Genomic DNA, 19138 nt, shown 5'->3' on the forward strand with positions numbered 1-19138 from the left:
TGTCCACTCATTAAGTCCCACCTGCATTTGTCTTCTTGATGTTTCTGAAACACATCAAGCTCATTATTGCCTCAGGACTTTTGCGCTCGCTATTACTTTTGCTGGGAATGCACTTCCCTTTGCTCTTTAAAAAATTTTTTTAATGTTTATTTATTTTTGAGAGAGACAGAATGCGAGTGGGTTAGGGACAGAGAGAGAGAGGGAGACACAGAATCCAAAGCAGGCTCCAGGCTCTGAGCTGTCAGCACAGAGCCCGACATGGGGCTCAAACTCACCAGCTGTGAGATCATGGCCTGAGCTGAAGTCGGACGCTCAACCGACTGAGCCAACCAGGCGCCTCACCCTTTGCTCTTTTATGACTGACTTCTCATCATTCAGACCTCAGCCCAAATGACATTTCCTGATGTAATTTTTCTTTGACCATCCTTAATAAAAGAACACCCCCAGCCTTATGCGTGTACGGTCCTATATCCTTCTTTCCCTTCACAACACAAGTTATTATCTGAAATTGTATTATTATTTGTTTGCTTGAATATTTTCAGAATTCCCTACAGTAAGAAAAGCTCCACATGACAAAGATCTTTGTTTTGCTTGTCTGCTGATGTTTCCACAGAGCCTAGAACATTGCCTGGTAACACAGTGAACCCTCAAGAAGTATTGGTTGAATAAAATAGAGTGAATAAATCTTCAATTTACAGATAAGGAAATGAGGCTGGGAGAGTCTGAGCAACAATCCCAATGCCTTTACATGATTTCTACGGGTGTGCCTGATTTTAAACCCCACTGCCTTTTAGTACAGCAAGCCACTGCCAAAAGAGACCGAAGTGAGAGACAGCCGGCAGGGCTAGATGTCGCACAAGGGTTTTTCCAGGCTTTGGATTCTATTGCGGATGCAAACAAACCAGAAAGGCACATTGATCATGCTTTCCCCAGAGAGCCCTGGATTTCCAACGGAACAAGATAACTTGAGAAATCTATTGATCTCCCATTTTTGTCACGCTGTGCAGGTGACAAGGATCAATGGAAATTTGTACTCTCCTATCCATGACCCTGCAACTTTATTTTGTATTTCCATCCAGACGCCCACAGCTCTGCAAAACGCACGCTCAAAGTACCCACGGCTTATTTAAGTGAGAGTATCACCCTCTGTGTTAGCTGTTTTCCCAGCTCCTTCCAATCCAGAAAAACGTCTCCCGCTCCTCTCCAGCTCCTGCTTCAAAGCCAGCCCTCCAACCCAGGGGTCCTCTGGCTGAGCGTCTGACACACACTCATTGGCCCACAGCCCGTGAAGGGGCGGGGCCTCTATCTCTTCCAAAGGGATCCGGGTCTGAGCAGCCCAGCCTTTCTGAAGTACTCACGCTTCCCCAGCCTCTTTCCCGCCCCCCCTGAGTCTGTGCTTTCCTGCCTGCTTTCTCTTTCTTTTCTGGCTCAGCCTGGGACAGAAGCCTCTATCAGAGGAGGCTCAGGTCTTGCAGTTTAAAACCAGTAATGGAAAAACACAAGAACGTTTCCTGGATCCACCAGCAGGAACTGGCAGATCCATCCCGCAAATACCTGAACAGCACCGAGGACTACCTGGCCTTCCTCTACGGGCCTCCACGCAGCCACTTCTTCTTCCCAGTGACTGCAGTGTACGCGCTGATTTTCGTCGTGGGAGTCGTCGGCAATTTCCTGGTGTGCCTGGTGATTCTTCGGCACCAGGCTATGAAGACGCCCACCAACTACTACCTGTTCAGCTTGGCCGTCTCCGACCTCCTGGTCCTGCTCGTTGGGATGCCCCTGGAAGTCTACGAGATGTGGCGCAACTACCCCTTCCTGTTTGGGCTGGTGGGCTGCTACTTCAAGACGGCCCTCTTTGAGACGGTGTGCTTTGCCTCCGTCCTCAGCGTCACCACGGTCAGCGTGGAACGCTACGTGGCCGTCCTCTACCCTTTCCGGGCCAAACTGAGGAGCACCCGGCGGCGGGCTCTCAGGATCCTTGGCCTCGTCTGGGGCTTCTCTGCCCTCTCCTCTCTGCCCAACACCAGCGTTCATGGCATCAAGCTGCACTACTTCCCCAATGGGTCCTTGGTCCCGGGCTCCGCCACCTGTGCGGTCATCAAGCCCATATGGATCTACAATTTCGTCATCCAGGTTACCTCTTTCCTCTTCTACATCCTCCCCATGACTGTCATCAGTGTCCTCTACTACCTCATGGGGCTCAAAGTGAGTATCCGAGCTCGCTGGCTTAGGGTAGTATATCTCTTCCTCTCTCATTGACTCAAAGTTCAGAGAAAAGAACTTAGACTTGGAGAAATCCAGAACTGGAAGGAAGCAGAGAGGAAAACAGAATGAGCTCAGAGGGCAAACAGAAGTTAAAGGACCGGCCCCAAATCAGGCAAATACTAACCACAACTGTAAACCATTTCCTTCAACTCATCTACCATTATTCTTCCCTCTATGCCTGTGGCTTTCAAATCTAGGAGTTCCTAGAAATTTTACTATGGGTATCAAAGTGCAGGCCCTTCCCCCTGGGAAATCCTGATTCAGTAGGCCTGAGGGGGAGCCTCATTTTAAACAGCACAAAGTGGCTACCACAGGAGAAACTGCTCCACATCCTGTTGTCTCCTGTCCCCATCTACCGCCTGCACTGAAATTTTCCTCTGTACCAATTTGGTCTGTGTATAACATAAACTATCTCTATCTTCTACTCCAGGACAGATATATAGTTTTAAAGTGAGACTGTTCCTTATGGTTGCTTTGACCCTTTGGTTGAAATATCAGGTTAAAATGCAATTATATATATATATTGCATTTTAACCTGATATATATATATATATATATATACACATACATATATATATACACGTATATATATATACGTGTATATATATATATATATATATGTGTATATATATATATATATATATATATATATATATATATGGCTTGAGTGGGACCAACTTGGATTTCTCTTGATCAGATGGAAACTGAGGGACAAAGAAGTGAACAGAGCACATAAGATAGAGTAGAAGAAAGTGGGGATAAGTGATAGCCAGAATTAATAAAACACTATAACTTTGTTTCCAACATATCTTATAATTAGAGAAGGTTCCTTTCCTATACTCATGGTGATATGATACTCATGAGTTGGTTTTTTTTTTTTTTTTTTTTTCTAATCTAAATTAGCTGAGAGAAACTACTTTTGCTGAGGGTAGTAGTGAGTCTATATAATTCCTCTCCTGGTACATTCTGCATCCAAATTCATAGAGATGAAATCTAACTGTGACGGTTTTATGCCCATTTAAGGAGGCAGCTTGTGTTTTGTAAACAGTCTTAGGACTACTTAGATTCCCAGATCTGAAGCTCACATAAAATATGCGTTTAGCCAAGCCACACAACTCTCTCCTGGAGTTAGTTTTCACATTTATAAAATGAAAAGGTCACATTAGATCATATCTAAGGCTCCCAATAGCTCTGGCAGTCTGTAATAACCTAAAAAAAAAAAAAAAGAGAAAGAAAAATCCATGAGCAGGAACAACGAGAATTAATAGTGAAGGGAAAACAAAGCAAACATCACATTCACATCATATGTTTCAAGATGACTCTGCCACCATGTATTCTGTGACAGTCAAGGTACTCCCATCTCAGTGCATCTTTGAGAAAGGTGAATATCAGAAATGACTGCCCCCCAAGTGGTCCTTTTAAATACATGCTGTGCCTAAGATGAGTGGCAGAATCCAACTAAGAAGAACAAATTCTAAGTACCACAGATGTCCAGACACAGGAGTAAATTTAATCAGGCAGGGGGTTTTGTCATTCTCCTCTTAGAGGGATGGCTCCTCTATTCCCAGAGATACATGTCACCCCAGACTAGCTTTAGAATGTGTGTGTATCACTGGGGGAATGTGTGTGTATCACTGGGGGAAAAGGATTTCTGCATGATTCCACATATCATGAGCCCTGTGAGAAATCTCTACCCCAAACTTATCAATACCATCTCATCCAACACCAATCATTTATTTTGGGTTAATTTGGGAGAAGTATTTAACTTTGAGTAGGAAACACATATCCCCCACCCCAACCAATTACTTTGTGTTTCATTTTGTTTTGCTGTAATGAACTTAAGGCTACCTTGTATCAGGAGCTAAGTGACAGTTCAGATGACAGCTTAGAAACTATCTAGTTTGCTTTGTGTGTATAGTGAAACTTCGAGCATTCCTATTCTCAGGAAGGATGAGCTGTTACCCAGAGGACACCAGGGAAAAACTCTTGACTTAGAATATCACTTCTAGAGGAATTAAAGATCTGTAGACGGAGTTAGGAGAAATAGGCCCTAGACTATGGCGTTCAGGGCCTTTGCACAGGCTGTACCCTTTGCTGCATCATTGCCCAAAATGTTGCTACTGTTGACAACACAATCCCTTTTGCTTTGCTAATTCTAACTCATATTTTAAATCCTACTTCACCCACACTTCCTCAGGAAAACTCTCCCTGACTCTAGCTGCACCTGGTCCCTGTGTACGTGGTCATGGTTCCTGGTGATTTCCCTTTGATGGAATCCCAGGACCAAGGAAGAAAGAGGGGAGCTATATGTGTGCTGCTGCATCATTCCAGGATACAAGTACCCACTGAGCTGCTCTCCAAGGCTCAAACCTGTTAGAGATGGAAAGTAGACAACCCCAAGGCAAGTTTCTTCCCATCTGGGAGGGAAGCTCTTTTGGGTCTCTCACCTGGTACTTATATTCCTGCGGGCAACATTAACACTTGAATTGAAGAGGATATATTATGAATTGTAGCAGAATCCAGCCATGCCAAACAGAGTTGCACTATTTTTTTTTTTTAATAAACAGATCTTGTTCAGATTGTGGAAATATTTACACAAAAGCTAGGAGTATATCTTGGTATTCTGGAGCTTAGTCTCCACAAACTATATAAACGTGGTGGAATTTTTATATATATATATATATATATATATAATATATATGTACATATATAATTATATATATTATTATATATTATATATTATATATTTATATATTATATATACATATATTTATACATATATATAAATATATAAATATAAATATATATTATTATTATATATATATAAATGTGGTGGATCAACCTGAATCCCCCACATGGCCCTCCCCTTCACCTTTTATCTCACACAGCTAAAGTGAGTGGAGAGGAAGGCCTCTGAACTTCCTGTAGAGTAACCACAATTTTTCACTCCTCTTTTTGTATCTTGACTTTTAGAAGTGCAGGGGTGGGGAGAATACTTAAGGGGTGAATAGCTACTTTGCTAAACATCTGAAGGGAAATAAAATAATTCAAACATAAAGCAGTAGTTAATATTGGCCAGACAAATTGTGTGCATTCTATTCTACTATACCGCCTCCTTCAAATTCCACTGAAACAATGTATAAGATGTATAAATATTCAGTTTTCACTCTTCCCCCTAGTTGGTTAGTTGTATCACTAAAACCTATGGAAGCTGAAAAGTAAGAAATTATTAATATAATTTTCTTTTCGTTACAAACTACACTGTACAGGAAGCCTGTTCATAAAAGAACTGTATGAACTGTTTGCTTTATGTTTGATTTAAGGAAACTATTACTTTAAGTAGAGAAATTACCAATGAGAACTTTTAAACCCACCCAAAGAAGGGACTAATAGATCTCAATAGTTGTTCTTTGTTCTTAATTTTGGACTGAAATCAAATTATGGAATGACTCTCTTGTGATAATGACAAAATTTAAAAAATGGTATGGGGGGTGCCTGGGTGACTCAGTCGGTTAGACATCCGACTCTTGCTTTTGGTTCAGGTCATGATCTCATGGTTCGTGGGTTCAAGCCCCACATCAGGCTCCGTGCTGACAGTGCAGAGCCTACTTGGGACTCTATCTCTCTCCCTCTCTCTCTGCCCCTCCCCTGCCCTTGAGCTCTCACTCTTTCTCTCAAAAATAAATAAACTTTAAAAATAAGATTAAAATAGTAGGAAATAATTAGAACCTTTAGCAGATTTAAGTGATGAGTTAGTAAGATGTGCAGTTTGATTTATTGCTCTTCAATAATAAGGTTTTTGTCTCAGTGCATCTGTTTGCTTCTTTGTCTCAACACAAGTACTGCTTGTGGGTGACAGTTACCATGAGAGGGAGAATTTCTGGAAGGGACTCAGTAATCCACATGAGTGACCCCACAGATATGAATAAATAACCCTGTTTCACCAAAATTCAGTTTTTATTATGTCTTTTGAGTAAACTGAGGACAATCACCAGAATGACAATATATACTTATTGAATAGCATGTGCCAGGAACTGAGATGAGCACTACACCTGCATTATTTTGTTTTACTATTACATTAATAACATTATTGTCAGTTTCCTCCTGTCCATTCCTAATAACTGCATAATATTTTTCTTTCTTGTTTCCAAGTTCTAGATGACCTTGTAAGGGTTAAATCTCACAGACTCCTTAGTCCCTTACTTTGTAAAGACACAGGTGTACATAGAGAGCACCAGCATATTCAGAGACAGATTGGTCAGGTTTGTTAATTATCCAAGTGATGCTTCAGGGCTGGTGTGGTCCTGAGAGCTACCTGACTTCTAGGAGCTAACATGTTTGTCAGAGAGACAGGATACTCCTTTGTTTAACTCTGTAGGCAACTTTTAATGGCCCTCTCTTCCAAGTCTTATTTAATTTAAAATTATTTTTTAATGTGTATTTATTTTTTGAGAGAGAGAGAGAGAGAGCGCGCAAGTGGGGCAGGGGCAGAGAGAGGGAGACATAGAATCCAAAGCAGGCTCCAGGCTCTTAGCTATCATCACAGAGTGCAATTCAGGGCTTGAACTCACAGATGGCAAAATCATGACCTGAGCCAAAGTCGGACGCTTAACTGACTGAGCCACCCCGGTGCCCCCAACTCTTATTTAATTTTAAATACCTTCTCTAAAGCGTTCTATAAAAATGCCATCCAGCTCAGGAAGGTCACTGATTCTAAGAGCAGTCTGTTCTACTGTTGCACATACCCACACCAAACTCTTTTTTATCTTGAACTGGAATACATTTTCTTATAATTCAACAATCTGATCCTAATCTACCCAAGACTATATAGAATAAGTTGAATGTTCCTTCCACCTGATGGCCCTGATAAGTGTGTCAGAACTTTCTACATTGCTAATGAGGGAACCCCAACTCAATCTGGCAAAATATGAAGGGCAGTATAGACCTGATAAATCAAGAGGTGGAGCTGGCTTTTGATGAAGCTTAATTCTGTAAAACACACAATATTCTCAAAGACCTAGCTTTATTTCTATTTCTTTGCTCTTCTTTCCATAAGGTTGATTTCAACCTCAAAATACACACAACAGGTCATTCATGGCTCCCAGCACTTTCCTTGTGGTGGAAAAAAAAATAGCTGTTGTATTCCAGAATTCCATACAGAGAACAAGAAGGGGTCCCAATAAGAGAGAAATAAAGCTTCAATTCCTAGAAGTACAAGCAAGAATCTGAAACCCCATTGATTCCAATCATCTAATCACTGTGACTGATGGAAAGGAGCTAAATTATTTAGGGTCTGAACCTGGAGCTGGAGATGGGATCATTGCCATCCAAATTAATGAGTGCCTAGGAATGGAGAAAGCATTAATTTCCTAAAGGAAAATCATGGTACCATTGGTAGGAAAAGAAGAGAATAAGTGCTAGAGAATCAAGCACAAACACATACTGTACTATCTTGTAGATACTTGATAGTAGTTTGTCATGAGTCCTTAAAGCTTTCTTTATGGTTTCTTTATAGTTGTATAACCCCACAAACTAAAAATATGTAAGTTGAAAAGAAGAAAATTCCACAACTAGGTAAATGATGCAGATCTTCAGTGCTAAGGGAGTTGAGAGGAAGGAGAGGATAATGGGCTGCAGGGTCACCAGAGTCTTGTAGAAGTAGATGGGACTTGAACAGGGCAGGAAAAATTGCATGTACAGTGGTGTTAATATTTGACATTTTTAGAGACTTCAAGGATCACCACCTCTTGCAACAAGATGAGTATATTCCACATCTAAATTCAGAAACATGTGCAGTCTTATCAGTAACATTATTAACATAGAATTTCTCAGATTGCGCTTCTTAAGATATAGTAAGTATTCCACTGAAAAGGGTTGGGTGGGGGGAAATTGTTTAGTCAAAGAAGCACTATCTCCTTTGAGGTTGGGGTTGGAGATGTGGGGTGTGGAAGGTGGGGATGAGGGAAGGGTAATACATGAACCCCCAGGAAAATGTTCATAATGTCCATCAGTGCCTTAAAGACACTGAGAAGACTCACAATAAAGACTATAAAATTTATGAAGCAGAAACAATATCTGTTTTTGTTTTCTACTGCCTACCTACCCTATAGCAGAGGGATTCCATTCTAAAAGATATCTGATTATTATTGAATGAATGAATGAATGAATGAATTGCCTACCTAACTTTTTTTTACTTTAGAATTTCACATTTTTTATAGAATACACGTTAACATACTATATAACCAGGGTTCTACAGAATAGCGTATGATAAATGGTTGCATTGCAACGTGGCCACAACCCTCGATCCTGTTGATTTAGGTGACTTGGATCCAACTCCACCTCCAACTTATTGTTAAACATTTGACAAATTCTTACATTTCTTTGTGTCCCAGTTTTTTGTCTGCAAAATGAGTGTTAGAGCTACATTTCTCAGATCTTAACAGGAGGAAAAAAATGTTTACCTCCCTTAGCAACTTTTCCACTTCCCTTGCAGCTAAAGAAGGACCAACTGCTTGGGGCAGATGAAATGACTGCAAATATTCAAAGACCTGCCAGAAAATCAGTCACCAAGATGCTGTGTGAGTCCTTCATTTTGTTTGGGGTTTGTTTGTTTGTGAAAGCAAAGGAGTTGCATTTGGTACTGAGAAAGCGTTGCTGGGGTCAGAATCAAAATTCTGAAACAAGATGTTGAGGTCTGGTCTTCCTTGGTTTTCTCAGCCTCCTAGGGCCTTTCTGTTTTGTTTCTATTTCACTTTTTAACCCTCAAACAATGCCCTGAATTGTGTCATTGTAATACTCTCTGAGGTATTTGGCAAATCTCACTCTCTGAGATTTTGAGCATTTCTTTTCCTCTCTAAACTGAGCAAGTTATTTTTAACCTATTTTGTGTTATGAGTTGCTTTTTTAATTTTTTTAAATACAATGAAAGCTGTGAACTCTCCCCTCAGAAAATGTACAAATACACATCCACAAACATTGTATAATCCTTTTCAGGGGATCACGAACCTGTTGACACCCATCCTTGGACTCCCTAGGATCTTTTAATTCCAGATTAAGAACATGTGGCCAAGTGTAACTGTAAGCAGTCATACCACCTATAACATCATATGATTTTATATAAAACAATACACTCTTTTGTATAGATAAGGTGTTTTTAAAAATCCGGGCATTGCTCTACACTCTCCCAAAAGAGTGCTATAGAAATATGTGGTCCTGGGGTGCCTGGGTGGCTCAGTTCAGTCAGTTAAGCATTGACTATTGGTTTCTGCTCAGGTCATGATCTCAGGGTTCGTGAGATCTGTCGTTGGGCTCAGGCTCTGTACTGACGGCTGGAGCCTGCTTGGGATTATCTGTCTCCCTTATTCTCTGCCCCTCCCGCACTCTCAAAAATAAGTAAATATTAAGATATATATATAGTCCTGCACTAGCGTATGAGAAACATTGATGAGAAAGGAGGAAAGGAGATTTATAATAAACTTCCCAAGACAAAACCAAAGATTTGAAAGAAACATATCCTTCAGGCTAATAGGTATATAAAACACTTACTATAACTATGTGGTGTTTATGAGCAAAAATCCTGTGAAGTCACTAAAGCCTGTCTTTTCAATTCTAGTAGTCATCATCTTAGAAATCGCTTAGCCCCTGTTGGCACCTGACTTTCCCTATTAAGAAACCTCATGTCTTCATAATCTCTCTCTCCCCTTCCTCCTTGATCATAATCTGCTCTTGCAAAAAGATTTGAAGTGTATGCACATTAAAGTCACTGTGATAAAATATACAGTAAAGTATTTGCCTTTGGGGTTGGAGTGTTCCATGTTAACAGTAATTAAATTTTTAACTAAAGGGATTTGTAGGCAGTAGTGAGCAGATTAGGGACTTTTTCTGGTAGAAGGGCAGTGGGGGAGGGGGGGGGTTGGTAAACTCAAAAGAAACATTCAGATATTCTTGAAACTACACCACACAGGCATACCACACCGTTTACCATGAAAACTTCAAATGCACTCACAAATTCAGAGAATTGTAAAATGATCACCCGTGTACCCATCACCCAGCTTTAAATATTACCAACTCACAACTAATCTTGTTTCATCTATATTCCTATCTCCCCGCTAGTCCCTACAAGACTTTCCTGAGGGAAATCTCAAGCATCATGTCTTGGGAAATAAAAGTATTTTACAACTTCAGAAGAGAAAACAAAAAAACATACATATTTATATTGGTGAAGATTAAATGCCCCAAAGAGAAAATATGGTAGCACTAATCTCTGTCTTAGGAGCTGAAAATTAAAAAAACAAAAACAAAAACAAAAAAAAAAAACCCTGGGCAATAGTGTATTTCTGTGAATCTGTAATTTTATAAAAACAAAAAGTAAAAACAAAAAAAAATTGTGAGGCAATCTGTACCATAGAAAAGTTATAATAGACACATCTCCACCTCAATCAAAAGATGCTTGTAAAGCAATATAACGCTCATGATTTTTCTTTCTTTATGTCCCTCCCACCCCTTACAGAATGACTGAATTTGCATAAGTTTCTAATTATTTCTAGAGTAAAAAGATAAATTCATACAACATTTACACTATATACTGTATCAATAGTTTGTTATTAATCTAGGACTTAACACCAATTGCTTGAATCCAATCATTTTATTCATATAACCCATTTATGTGGTACCAGCAACCTTCTTGCAACATATTTTCCACAATAGAATGTTTTCAGCTTTGAACAAAGTCAGTACTATTTTAAGCGTTCTAAAGTAAACTCATATTGTACAAGAAATCTTATACAATCATATGGAAACTGACCCCAAATCCTATACAATTCACTCTCATGTGTAAATGTTCTATGTAGAGGTTCTTTAGGATCTAGATGATTAAATGATTAAATGATTAAAAAGATGGTGGAGGGGAAATGCTAGAAGGAATGGCTGGATTCAGAGTGGGCATTATATACCTATCCTTGCCTTGACTGTCCTTTGCTCTTTCATTCATCATCCTTTTCCAGTTGTCTTGGTCTTAGTGTTTGCTGTCTGTTGGGCCCCATTCCACATTGATCGGCTCTTCTTCAGCTTTGTGGAGGAGTGGACTGAATCCCTGGCTGCTGTGTTCAATCTCATCCATGTGGTGTCAGGTAAAATTTTGGCTGGTTTGGTTATATCACAAGTATCTACTTTTTAATCTCACTTAGGTTCTATTTATATATACTAATTATTATGCGGACCCCACCATACAATAAAGAACACATTTGATTTTTTATTCATGTATTGATTAGGCATGTTACTTATCCAAAAGAAATATACCAAATCACTATTGTAGAGCCTACTTTATTGAAGACCTCAACTCTAAGCCTGGTGATTACAGCAGGAAAATGGTCTAAGAAGTGATTCCTTTGTTTTACATCCAAAGACCACATAACTGAATTGGTTTTTATTAAATATCGATGTCCCTAAAATCTCATATTGTCTTCAGCAAGTATTAAATCCTCATGAAAACTAACCAAAGGGCATTCATGAGGCATCAGGATCTGTTTTTAGGCTACTTTAATGTTGCTTGTTAAGGACACCATGGAATAGGGTGGAAATAGCAATGGAAAGATCATTAAATCAGAGGACCTGGATTTGCACCTCATTTCCATTATTAATATCCTGTGTGATCTGAAGAATGTGGATTCCTTCATGCCATAGTTTCCTCAACTGGAAAATGGCAATAATGCCTGCCCTATACAAACCATGGGCTGTTGGTAAGAAGTAAATGAAATAATAGCTATTAAAGAGCCTTTTTAAGCTGCACAATGCTATATATCTTTCTATAGTCATCACAAAAGCTTAGTAAGTAGATATTATCATCACCTTTTACAGCTGAAAGAACAGTTCCACAAGAAAGAAATGACTTGCCCAAAGTCACTTGGTTGGCAAATAGTAAAAACAGTGTTCCAGCCCAAGTTGTCCAACTTCAAGATTCTTTCTCCCAAAATGGAGCAGAGAATGGTCACCTGTATCCCTCTTTCTCAGCAAAGGTGACTGTTAGACTTACATGCAGACCACATTGTCCCTCTACCTTGGCTAGTCACTGGCTGCTTCTATGGGCACATTAAATCATCAAAGACCTCACCAGAAAAAAACAGATAAAAGCAACTTGTGCACGTTAAGTTGCAGGTGTGCATAAAGCAAAAACAACAGTGTTCCTAGGTATATTGAGTGCCATGTATGTTATCTATATTCAATCATCCTTTCTTTTGTACTCAGGAAGCCTTGTGTTATGGTTTATACCTTGACATTAGTATATTCCTCCATGTTAAATTAATTACTAATTCTGGGTGAAATCTCAAAAATATTTATAGCTCTTAGCTTATCTTTGTGGTTAAGCTGCGAAAAAAGAAAGTGATTAAATACATTGGAAAACACTACAAGATCACATGAGACAACTAGTTGACTCTACATCTCCAGATGCATCAAGACAACCATTTTAAGATTTTCAAATTACAACATTTATATTAATATTTTCCAGTTAAAAATCATCTCTCTTCCCCCACATTGCCAACCAGATGAAGTCTAAACCTTCTAAATGCTACAAAAAAATGCCCCCAACTTGCCTTTTGATCCTCAAGTTATGTATTTCCATTCATAAATCATATACTTGTCAAACTGGTTAATTAGAGGGTTGTGCGTGTCTGCATTATTCCTGCACAATATAACCATTCCTGCCTCTGCACATTTAGCTTCTACCTGAAGTACTCTCTTATCTCTTCCCCAGTTATCTCCTGCCCACTTCAGGGTAGGCAACATTTAAGCACCCCATTAAATCCTTCATGACCATAATGGTCCTTGTGTTTATGCCATTATGTGAATTTCCATAGGATGACTGTCAGTCATATATATATGGTATATATATATCATATATATAAACAGATATAGTTTGGTAGAGTTCTTTTGTTTACTGTTTAAGTTAGGCATAGGTCTTGCCTCTGTAATACTATTCCATGTCCTTGGAGACCAAAGTCTAAATCCACTGCCTACCAATGTGCCTCAAAGTTTCTGGCAAGGAATAAGGATTCAATCATATTTACTTATTGAATGAATTAACAGCCCATAGCAATATTCTCCTTCTATATTCCTCCCTGCCCAGTTCTGTGCATAGGGTGTATGGCACTCTGTGTGTCCTGAACTATATAAATGAGGACAACAACGAACATGTTAATGACAGTACCTATCACTTTTTTTACATTCTTAGCCATTCTCAATCCCTCTGTGGATAGCGTCTCAACTTTATCCTCACAGTAATTCAGGGAGGTGGGTTAGAGTGGTATTACTATTCCCATTTTGCAGAGAAAAGAATAGAAGTACCACTTCCGTCTAAAGTCACAGAATGAGCAAGGCTAAGTAAGATCAGAAACAAAGTTCTCTGATTCTCAACCTTAGGCTCATCTTGGGTCTTGGGGAATAAAATAGACATAGAAATAAAAGAAACATGCGTGCCAAACAGGAAAGTGTCAGTGTGCAAGGCATTTGGTGGAGAAAAATAAATGGAAAAATACAATTAATAAAGTTAAAAGTAAGGTGGGAGGAGCCATCAAGGGAAAAGACTAGGTAGGAAAAGTGCATTGGGGAATATTTCTTTGAAGAGATAGTTAGCATTATAAGATATCTCAGCAGGGACTACGACTTAACTGATTTACCATTCCTCCATTACTTGCAGTTTCAAATTATAGATTTAAGCAAAGCTCCAATGAGATAAAAACATCTCTCTTTCCTCTGATACTTAAGCATCTCTCTCGTTAATGCTATCAGAGCATGTTCTTTAATTAAACAAGTGGGGATCAAAGGAATTTGCCAAGCATCTCAGAGAGATCCCATGCTGGCCTAAATTTTTCCAAGACTCTTTAATCTTTCTGTGTTTGATTCCTAAACACACAGGTGGTAGATCTGTTCAGAGCATTTTGTATTCTCAATTAGAGTCTTGTATATGTTATTACTTCCAAAAGAGGCAATCACAGGTATGCTAGGCCTTTGTTAAATAGTTATGCTTCATTCTACCATGCCTCTCACTCCTCAACATGTCTCTTTTTTAATCTCCTGTGTTCCAGGTGTCTTCTTCTACCTGAGCTCAGCCGTCAACCCCATTATCTATAACCTACTCTCGCGCCGCTTCCGGGCAGCATTCTGGAATGTGATCTCTCCCTGCAAACAGGGGCACTCTCAGCACCACCAACAGGGGCCACCTGCCCAGCGGAACATCTTCCTGACAGAATGCCACCTTGTGGAGCTGACTGAAGATGCAGGTCCTCAGTTCCCTTGTCAGTTAACCGTCAGCAGCTCGCACCCCCCTACAGCCCTCTGTAGTGGACAGGCACCATGAAAGGGACACTCAAAGAGTTGACATTCCTTTATGCCACCATACTACAGGAAGGGACACCCTGTAAAATTTATGCCTTCTTACATGATAGTAGGGAGGTAAAATGAGTCTTACAACTTATATACCCACTTCTAATTGTGTGTGTGTATGTGTGTGTGTGTGTATTTAAACAAATTGCTACCAAATCTGTATCTAAAACCCAGAACCTTCTGAGTTTTAGCTTCCTTTCCACCATCCTAACTGCCTCATGCTCCTTCACTAGTTCATGAAAAGAAAAAAAAAAATCATGACCAGTAAAGAATGACACCTATACTTTGAGTGATTTTCACTTTTGGAAACAGTTTGTCCTGAGTCATCCAAACTCTGAGTCAGGCTCTAACTCTCACAACCAATGGCCCCTGTGAGATATAAAAGGAAGACATGTAGATGGTATGTTACTTTATATGACTCAAGGGAGCCATACCAGTGTTCTTCCACAGCAAACTTTTTATCCTACTGCCTCATATTTGGCCTTTTTAATGTGATACATTAGAATTTTGAAGCCTCTTACTTGAAGAATCCTCCTGATAATATGGGGATGCTCCTTAGAACTATTTATTCCCACTTTCCTAATCCGCACATCATTCTCAGTCATTCCTCACCAGGAATCAGATCAGATATAAGTTCTACTTAGAAAAGAATGGGAAGATGGAGAAGGCCATGGTGGAGGGTCAAAACAGACATAAACTATACCAAACACAGGCTTAGTTGTTTTCATAGTTTTGTCTAGACATGGATTTCTGAAGTCTTACTCCATACATAGAGGTATGGTCTACTATCTAGGGAAAAAAAAAAACAATCATATAGTAACTACTAGGACTTTCACTGACTAAATCCTTCATTACCTATATAACACTCTTTGTACATATAAGAAAAATCAACTTTCCAGACTCCTCTTCTATTATATAATCACATGTAATGTATATTCTATTCAAAATAGAATACTTGCTTTTCTTATGAAAATATGCCCTGGTTATTCCGGCTGCACATATTTGCTTATAAAATTCCCTCTTTGTCTCTAGTTTCCATCTGTTGCTGTCCTACCCATCCTTCAATGCCCATCTCAGTGTGTCACCTCCATAAAACCCTGCTTTATTTATTCAAATAGATGTGGTATCTGACTTGTCAATCTCTCTCTTAGCTTTTTCCTCACTCTGCTTCGTATTTCAGGGATTTATATCCTTGTTTTGTCAGAATGTAAATTTTTCAAAAGCGTGAAGTATCTTGTGTTCATTTTTGCTGTTGCTGGGATCCTGGTAGTATATCTGTCAAAATGGTAGAGGTTCAATAAATATGTGGTGAGTTAGTTGAACTCACATTCCAGTGTGCTGAGCTAAAGAACAGCTCCAGATGAAACCACATTAAGAGCCAAAGACTAAAATTCTGTTTCTGACCAGGATATCTTTCAGTTCACTGTTTAACCAGTTGTGATTATAACAGCATGCCTTGCTGTGCCCACAGTACCAGAAGGTTCTTCCCAACCCCAAATTCTTACTGACGCTGAAACATACAAGTTCCAGCTTTTAGTCTCTGAATTTTCCCTAAATTGAATGAACCATCCTACTGATAAACCATCCTGTTATTGGTCTCTGACATCATTATTTCCTAACTGAACAATCATCTTCAAAGTGATTCAATATATATTTTTAAAAATCTCTTTGCTAATTAACAGCCAACTTTAATGAATCAGAATTCTCCAGTGATGGTTTATGTTGGTGAGCAGAATCCTTGGGTCATTTGGGGATTAAGTTGAAAAGACTCAGCAAAGCAAAACTCCAGAAATGGAAGAGAAATGAATTTCCTTCTCATCTTTTAGAGACCTTCTCAAATGAAGATCTAGTAAAGTCATCATCTTTAACATCAACTCCCAGTGACCAGGACTAAATATGCTTCTGGTGTAGGTAGATGGATAGAAAAAGAAACAACACTAAAATTGAAGCTAGTAATTTTGTTGCTTGATTACAGCTTTGATCTCTTTTTTGTTTTCAGGAGCAATAGGTTTAATTAAGCCTAGCATTAAATGGGGGGGGGGGGAGTGTTGAGATTTTGTTTATATACATATACATGCACACATGCATCCATATAAATAAAGGAAATTTATATTTCAAAACAAAAATTCAAATGTCACAAGTCTTAGAGTTAGCTCATATAATGGTTCACACACAGTTAGTAGAACAAAGGGAAAAACTAAAGTCAAATTGTTCAATGCTACTCAATAGTTGACTTCATCATCTCCTTGTGAATTCCTCATGATTTCTGCATTTTGCAATAATGAAAGAGGCCACACAGCAAACATGATTAATAAAATGCTGGTAATTATACTCTTTTGTAATTCAACAGTGACTTTTGAGCTCTCTAGTAATTCACAAACTTAGTGAACTAAAGCAATGACCTTCAGAACGTTGCTTGCCAAATTGTCTAGCCCATAAAGACCCATGAACAAGTGTCAGAAGTCCAAGAAGCCTCTGAAATTGTATTCATAATTCTTAGTGTGTACTTTTTTTTGTGGAGAAGGTTTATAGCTCTGGTTAGCTCCTCAAAGTAGTCTATGACTTAAATTATTAGAATTAAGGCACCCTTAATGGCCTCACTTAGTGGATGAGTTATAGTTGAATGAAGGCATTGCAGGATAATTTAAAAGTATCACTATTCCAACATAAGAATCCAGTGTCTATAAGTATTAACTGTTCAGTGATGTACTGGCTGGTACTGGCTCAGACTGTCTTGCAAAAGTTTATTATTATATATTTAGGAATTTTGAGAACTTGGTATTAAATGATTGGTAGCCTGAAATCAGCCACAGTGGGAATATTTACACCACAGACATTGGCAAACACTTTACATTGGAGCTATTTTCCCCCCAGAGAGCTATCTTATCAGCACATCACTAACCACTGATATGCTGGCAATCTGCCACCTTGCTGTATGACACATGGTTTGTTTATAGACTAGATGGCCAATAACAAACACCATTATAATTACAGACCATTTAAATTTGTGGTTAACTCACTGAAAAAAAAAAGTCAATGAACCAGATTTTGACCCAGAGGTATGAGATAAAATAAGCTAAAGCATGCTAATTATGACATGAAAGCCTCATCAGCATTTTATAATTAACCCAGAATGGAAGAATTATCCTTGGATTTTGTCCATTAGCATCAGTGCAGGAAATAGTAACAGTTCCACATGTTATCTTCCCTATACATCTGTTTTTAAATATCCCACAAGATTCATTGTAAAAAGATGCAGGATTCCACATTCTCTCTACTTGGCTGGAGATCTCGTTTTTTGAATATGTAGAAGTATACTATACAAACATTGTAAGAAAGCTTGAGGTTGTATTAGCTTATGCAAGCCAAGCAAATCGAAACAATCTATCTCTTCCCTTTTTTTAATCCCTTCTAAATCATTAAATTACAGTTGAACTCTACATTAGACATATGCATATGCTGTACTTTGGAAACATTTTCTAGGTAATGTCAATGTTTGGGAGTTTTAACTAATCTATACATAGAAATTGTTGCATATACCTAAATGATGCTATTGCCAGTGAAATATACACAGGGTGAAAAATATATACTGTGCATTTAGTAGGCAGGATGGTTAGATTGAGCTGGCAAACAAAACACTATTTAAAAAGAAAAGTAATTCATTATTTTTAAAAACAAAAAAACATATGTTAAGAAGCCAACATTAATGCATAGGTAAGAATGATTTGTGACTACATAGATATTTTGAAAATAGGTCTTAACCAGCCTTTGGTAAGGATTATTTATTTGAATATTATACCAACAGAAGGAATATCTTGTTCTAATTCCATGCTTTCTTTTTTAAACGTTAAAAATTTTGATATTGATCCTAACTTTATTACCAATTCTTTAAGTAGAACTGTGAGTTTTAGAAACTGTTAGTTTTACTTCAATAACATTCATGTACACGATTATCTCATTAAGTTCCCACAGCTTCACTAAGAGGATGTTGTCATCTCCCTGCTTACAGTTGACAAAATAAGACTTGTCCTCCCTTACACTTGGGAAAAGAGACAAGCAAGCACAAAGTCTGAGTGAGTCGCACAACAGTATTTATATCTTACTCATCTGTCTGCAGCCTAGCTGGGGTGACTCTACTCCACCCAAGCTGGGGCATTCCCAAGGAACACAATGGCCACCCACTGCATGCGCTCCCCATGCTAAGCAAGTCACATGGCCAATCTCAGAGTTGGGGGGCCTGGAAGTATACTCCACTCACCATGAGACCATGGCCTGACCAACGATGAGATGTATAATACCACCAGAAGTAGTGAAGTGTTGAGACTGAAGAATGCATCTAGCGAATGGTGCAGTGAGTTTGAACCCACAACTATCTGACTTCAAAGTCTGAGCTTCCCCCATTTTACTACATGGATTCTACATGGGACTCTAGTTCATTGCCATCACTAAAAAAGCCTTTCAGTTTAATGCCATCCCCAAATATTACCTCTTCACT

The 19138-nt window shown here is 38.8% G+C and overlaps 1 protein-coding gene across 1 annotated transcript; it reads left to right on the forward strand.

Moving 5' to 3' along the window:
- The first annotated feature begins 1488 nt into the window (after positions 1-1488).
- On the forward strand, positions 1489-14617 carry NMUR2 (neuromedin U receptor 2). Its single transcript, XM_047868837.1, has 4 exons — positions 1489-2205; positions 8759-8843; positions 11268-11393; positions 14346-14617. The coding sequence occupies exons 1-4, from the start codon at positions 1489-1491 to the stop codon at positions 14615-14617; spliced, it is 1200 nt and encodes a 399-aa protein (XP_047724793.1).
- The last annotated feature ends 4521 nt before the right edge of the window (positions 14618-19138 follow it).

This window comes from Prionailurus viverrinus, chromosome A1, assembly GCF_022837055.1.
Source record: "Prionailurus viverrinus isolate Anna chromosome A1, UM_Priviv_1.0, whole genome shotgun sequence".
Classification (NCBI taxonomy): domain Eukaryota; kingdom Metazoa; phylum Chordata; class Mammalia; order Carnivora; family Felidae; genus Prionailurus; species Prionailurus viverrinus.

Bases quoted from the DNA above. Each gene is read 5' to 3' on its own strand.
- NMUR2 (XM_047868837.1), top strand. From the start codon at position 1,489: ATGGAAAAACACAAGAACGTTTCCTGGATCCACCAGCAGGAACTGGCA. The intron at 8,844-11,267 runs GTGAGTCCTTCA...ATCCTTTTCCAG, and splicing joins ATCAGTCACCAAGATGCTGT to TTGTCTTGGTCTTAGTGTTT. The intron at 11,394-14,345 runs GTAAAATTTTGG...CCTGTGTTCCAG, and splicing joins TCTCATCCATGTGGTGTCAG to GTGTCTTCTTCTACCTGAGC.